General features: G+C 33.3%; 1 protein-coding gene across 1 annotated transcript; it reads left to right on the top strand.

Moving 5' to 3' along the window:
* The first annotated feature begins 1,858 nt into the window (after window positions 1–1,858).
* Window positions 1,859–4,484, top strand: LOC143613932 (protein FAR1-RELATED SEQUENCE 5-like). The gene is made up of 6 exons (XM_077087514.1): window positions 1,859–2,577; window positions 2,654–2,711; window positions 2,781–2,912; window positions 3,418–3,657; window positions 3,750–4,118; window positions 4,413–4,484. The coding sequence occupies exons 1-6, from the start codon at window positions 1,859–1,861 to the stop codon at window positions 4,482–4,484; spliced, it is 1,590 nt and encodes a 529-aa protein (XP_076943629.1).
* Window positions 4,485–6,407: the final 1,923 nt, after the last annotated feature.

Raw genomic sequence — 6,407 nt, 5'->3', positions numbered from 1 at the left:
TTTTGATGGTGTAGGCTATGGTGTAGAGATAGATAAAAATGGAAAGGTTTAGGGTTTAAGGGGTATTTATACTCCCTTAAGCCCATGGACCTAAGACCCATTCCATCTCTTATTCCATCTTTTAAAGTCCAAGCCCATCATCTTATAGTTTATTTATCTAAACCGACACACGACACTTTTTAAAATAAACGAAATTTCATTTATTATTATAACCGAAAATGGGATGTTACAACTTAAAAAGATAATCTGGCAACGAGGAACAAAAGTGTAGGGAAAGTAACCCTAAATCCAGATCTGCTTTGGTGGGTTTCAGTTTCAAAGCCCTGCAAATGCTTTTAAGAGATTTTTTGTTTTTTTTGAATTTTGAATCACTACCTGGATACACGTGGGATACGTTGTGTTGAGAACCTGAGCTTTACAAAGTTGTAAACTCTTAATTTTAAGAGTTTTTAGTGAAATTACTCTTTTGCCCATCTTATATGTATTGCAATATATATATATATATATGTATATATATATATATAGAAAATGGTTAAAATAAAAAGACATAGTTTTGTAGGAAGAATAGGAATGACATAAAATTTAGAGTTAGGAAACTATGTAGCCTAAATCCTAGATCTTAGGAAACTATTTGGTAGTTTAAAAACTATCAATCTCAACCACTAGATCATAGATCCAATGACTTAGATTTGTTCTTACTCTTCCTAGGAAAATATTTCCTTTTATTATAACGCACCACTATATTAGAGAGAAAAGATGGAATACGAAAATCCTTATCGTACAAAACTGTACGCGACAACATCAAGCGTCGATCTACACTTATGGTTCAGTTGAAAGCGGTTGAGGAGATCCCGTGTATTTTTAAGCGAGAAGGGTACTATTGTCTTTTTAATTCCTTATTTAAATTTTGTAATTTGCGTATAAAAGGTTACAATCCTGGTATTTAGCTTAATCAAAATCAATTTCTTATTTTACGAAACAATTTTTGTACCAAAAACTATCAATTGAGTTCACGAATCAGTTTTTCAAGCTATTTTTGTGATTTTAGGGTTTTGAAATGGAAGACGATCGCGAATGTAAGTTTTTGTTGTGTTTGAATTAAGCCACTGTAGATAATTGATCAGTCTAGTTTGATTTTATGATGTTTCATAATATGAACGTATAATGAGCGTGTTACTAGAAATGATTCGTGAGCTGATTATAACGTTGTATAATATGAGTGTCTTTTGAGCGTGTTACTATTAGGATTAGCTTAATATTAAATATGTATGTTAGTTCTCATGAGAATCACGTGATAATTGATTAGTCTAGTTGTGAGCGTGTTACGAGCGTTTTCATATTAGAACTGCTTTTGTTTTTTGATGTTTCATAATACGAACGTATCCTGAGCATGTTACTATATCTGATTAACGTTTTATAATATGAGTGTTTTATGAGCGTGTTACTATTAGGATTGTTAAAATGGGTTGATTATAATATGAGCGTATTTTGAGCGTGTTACTGTTAGGATTAGCTTAATATTAAATCTGTATGTTAGTTCTCATGAGAATCACGTGATAATTGATTAGTCAAGTTGTGAGTGTGTTACGAGCGTTTTCATATTAGGACTGCCTTTGTTTTTTGATGTTTCATAATAGGAACGTATCATGAGTGTGTTACTATATCTGATTAACGTTTTATAATATGAGTGTCTTATGAGCGTGTTACTATTAGGATTGTTAAAATGGGTTGATTATAATTTTGAGCGTGTGATAATTTTTTTTGATGTTTTGTGTAGATGAATCAAGTGTTTTAGTTGAAGGTCAAGGGGTTGAAATCATTCCTGAAGTTGCTTCTTCATACAGACCTATTTAAAGGAATGATGTTTTCGTCAATTGATCAAGCATTTGATTTTTATTGTGAATATGCTAAAAAAGCTGGATTTGAGGCTCGTAAAGGTGGATCTTACGTGCATGGTGGTGTACTAAAGACCAAGTACTTTACATGTTGTAAAGAAGGTCACAAGCCAGCTAAAATGTATGATTCAAAAGGTGATTGTAATGAATCAAGCAAGCCATATTACAAAAGGAGGAAAAGACCGACAATTAGATGTGGTTGTAGAGCACATATACAGTTGAAATCTGTTAACGGTGGTTTTTTTGAGGTAGATGATTTTGTTGAAGGCCATAATCATAGAATGGTTGCAGATTCTGATATGCAGTTTGTTTGTTCTGCGAGGAAGTTAACACATGTCCAAGAGGAAGATATTTATGAGCTTTCTAATATGAACTTGGGACCTGTTAAAGCGTTTAACCTTATGAGAACACAGTATGGTGGGTTTGAAAAGGTAGGTGCAACTAAAGATGATTGTAAGAATTTTAAACAAGGATTGAATTGTTATATTGGAGAGTATGATGCTGAGATGATTGTTCAGAGATTGTGTGCGAAGAAAACATTTTCATCTGATTATTGTTTTGAATATGATGTCAATGATAATCGTGAGCTAATTCGTATGTTTTGGGCTGGTGAGACTTCAAAGAGTAATTATCTTGCATTTGGGGATATTATATCTGTTGATGCTACATTTAAGACTAACAAGTAAGTTTGTGTGTATGTATAGGATTGTGTATTTATATGTTTTTGTGTTATATTTTATATGATTTTCTATGTACAGGTACAAGATGGTTTTTGTCCCGTTCACGGCAATTGATAACCATTGTCATAGTGTTACTGTCTGTGCTGGTTTACTAGCTTCTGAAACTATTGAATTATACACATGGTAATTGCAAATGTTACTTAAGTCGTTTGGTCATGCACCGAAGGTTGTTGTTACTGATCAAGACCCTGCTATGAAGCAAGCTATTGCAGCTATGTTTCCAAATACAAGGCATAGGTTATGTATGTGGCATATCATGAAGAAAGTTGCTAACAAGGTAACTTTCTTAATCGTGTTTTAGGCTGGTTTGAATAATGAGCGTTTGACAAGCATTTAATGGCAATCGTCTTTTTGTTTTGATGTTTTAATATGTGAGCGTTTAATGAGCGTGACATGATTATATATTGTATCAACGAGCATCTACACAAGCGTTTTAACATGTTTTTTTGTGTATCAGGTGGGGGCTGATTTATGTAACAACGAAGATTTTAAGAGTAGGCTATGTAACATTGTGTGGACCGATTCAACTAGTCCTTTAGAATTTGAGGGAATGGCAGGCTATAATGGTTGAGTTTGAGCTTGAAAAGAATAAATGGCTTACTGATATGTATGAAATCAGATTTGACTGGATACCTTCTTTTTATAGAGATGAACTTTTGTCTGGATTGGTGCGTACAACATCAAGATCAGAGAGTGAAAACCATTTTTTTGGAAAAGCTACAAATTCTCAATTAACATTACTTGAGTTTTTCAACCATTTTGATTTTTATATGGAGATACAGAGATACAATGGCAGACGGTGTGATCATGATAGTAGGTACACGTATCCGCAGTTAGAAACCAGAAGTTATCTTGAAAGGGAAGCGGTTAGGGTATATACAAGAGCTATATTTAATGATCTTCAAGATGAAATGAATGAAATTGTTGGTGGTGTTTCACAATTCAGTTCATGTCAAGAAGAAGGAGGGTTTTTGAGGTGTAAAATAATGGATTTTAATGCGTATGTTCCAGGTTTTTTGGAGGTAATTATGAGCGTTTATTAAGTGTTTTTAGTTTAGAGTTGTTTAAGCTTAAGTTAAATAACAAGCGTTTAATAAGAGTTTTACTTTTTTAGGTTGTGTTTAAAAAGAACGTTGAGTTTGGTGAAGAGTCGATTGCAACATGCTCCTGCAAAAGATTCGAACAATATGGTTTATTGTGTCGGCATATTTTCTATGTCATGAATATGTATCAAGTCAAGAAATTCCCTAAAAGATATATAAATGATCGATGGAGGAAAGAGGTTGCGGTGAACATCAGAACAGTTCCAATGTCAGAGTATGGTAATGATCAGAACATGAAGATAAAAGAAATTTCAAGAGAAATAAAGTATGCCGGTGAATACCTTATCAATTGTTATGTTGCAGATATTGATGAATTAATTAAAGTTAGAGATGAGATGAATTTGATGATTGAAAAAGCAGATTTAACCCGGTATGAAAGGGTACGTCCATCTAAAAGGGATAGATTTGCTGTTGTTTTAGGTTTTGAACAGCCATCAGAAGTTACTGTTCGTGTACATACTGGAATAAGAAACAAGGGTCGTGGCTCGCACAAAAGAATTAAATCAAAGAAAGAGATACCCATTAGTTGCTCTGGGAAGGGTTATAGGGAGTGTCAAATTTGTCACAAACCTAGCCACAACAGCAGAACTTGTAAAGCAATGCAGCAGGAACCGCAACAATGAATTCGTAGGAAGTTTTAGTTTTTTTGTGTTTTTTGATTGTGTGTTTTGTAGGTACCTTTTTTTACACAAGCGTTTCAAAAACATATAACAAGCGTATGGAAAGAGTATGAGAAACGTGATTGATTGTTTTAGAAAGAAAGAGTTGGTTTTTTTGTGTCTTATGATGTGTGTTTCAAAAACGTATAACAAGCGTATGACAAGCGTATAACAAACGTGATTGATTGTTTTAGATAAAAAGAGTTAGTTTTTTTTTTGTGTTTTATGATGTGTGTTTCACAAACGTATATCAAGCGTATAACAAACGTGATTGATTGTTTTAGATAGAAAGAGTTAGTTTTTTTTTTTGTGTTTTATGATGTGTTTCACAAACGTATAACAAGAGTATGACAAACGTATAATAAAAGATAAAAAAAACGTGATTGATTGTTTTAGATAGAAAGAGTTAGTTTTTTTGTGTTTTATGATGTGTGTTTCACAAACGTATATCAAGCGTATGACAAGCGTATAACAAACGTGATTGATTGTTTTAGATAGAAAGTGTTAGTTTTTTTTGTGTTTTATGATGTGTGTTTCACAAACGTATATAAAGCGTATGACAAGCGTATAACAAGAGTATGACAAACGTATAACAAAAGATAAAAATTTTATTTATTTTTTTAATACATGGGTTTACACCCTATCAGACCCCATCATCAGACCCCATCAACCCAAACCCCATCAACCCCCACCTCTCCCTGTTTCTTGATCTTCTCACGCCCATCTTCCTTGAAATCCATGTTGGCTGAAAAATTTGAAATCGTGTCAACCAAAGTACCATACACGGAGTTGTAGCATGTAGTCTGCTGCTTGAGGAACTCAGCATTCTGTGCCTTGAACTCACTGTCTGGTAGCTGCATTAGTTCATTGTATGCATCAAGAGTTTTTGATTTCTCTTGAAGCACGTAGTACTTTGAGTGTTGAAGGGCGTTGAGAAACTTCTCGTCCTTTTCTTTCTCAATATCAAGTTTGGCATTCACCATGCTTTTCACGGTTTTATCACTTGAAAATATTTTTTTGTGTGATATGATTAATAACAATGGATGTGAAATATATAGACATAATTTGATGTGGGTAGTTGAGATAGAGTTTATTTTGTTCAATGTCATTTAATTTGATGTAGGCCATGATCATCACAAAAACTGCATTTATTATTTTTTAAGCGTGATATATATTTTTTAATCTATGTTTTGGTTGTTGACATAGTGTAATTTAATTAAAGTGATTTGATGTTGGCTATCAGACAAACTTTTTTTTTCTTTTGGACATAAATTTTGGCAGATGAGTTTGTAATAAATGTAATTTTAAGTTTTTGACAAAACTTCATTAGAAATTAGTTTCTTTTTTTTTACGAGATTCGATGGTTTAGCGTCTGAAAAGCGTATAACGAGCGTCTGATTACATCGCTCATTACACGTGGGCATATAGTAATGAACTTACACGGTTCGTATGTTGCGTCCGTGAGCATGCACTTATGAGCGTTGTTCAAGCGTTTTGTCTTTTTATTATTATTTTTTTTCACTTTTTTTGGTCTGTGACCCTGCAGTTGTTTGTTGTCCTTTTTTAGTACTATTTGGTCTGTGATATTTTTCCTATATATATGTTATATTTTGTCACAGTTATATCCACCCATCTCAAAATCAGTTATAATGGATGCCTCATCATCTTCATCATCTTTCAAGGAATCGTTGAAGATGAAAATTGTTGAGCAGGTAGCCGCTGACAAAGCTTGCCGTGACAAGCTAACACATGAGTTTGTGATGCTTAAAAATAACATGGATTACATGGATCTTATTACGAACGTTCTTGTCAAAATGCCTGCTAGTGCTATCCGAGATCTTTCGGTTTTATTTATAGTTGACATAGGGAAGAATGAATTAGAACAGTTCAAAGATTTATCAAAGGCAATTCTTTAGCTAAACTGTTCAATTAAATTGAAGTTGGATTTTCTCAAGTCACTATTAGAGTAGGAGGCAAGTGGGTGATGTTTGAGAGTTTCATGAGCGTTTT

Source organism: Bidens hawaiensis, unplaced genomic scaffold, assembly GCF_021521415.1.
Source record: "Bidens hawaiensis isolate Kalapana, Puna unplaced genomic scaffold, B.hawaiensis_p1.1 tig00038545_1, whole genome shotgun sequence".
Classification (NCBI taxonomy): domain Eukaryota; kingdom Viridiplantae; phylum Streptophyta; class Magnoliopsida; order Asterales; family Asteraceae; genus Bidens; species Bidens hawaiensis.
Note: the sequence above shows the minus strand (reverse complement) of the source record. Positions and strands in the feature narration are given on the sequence as shown.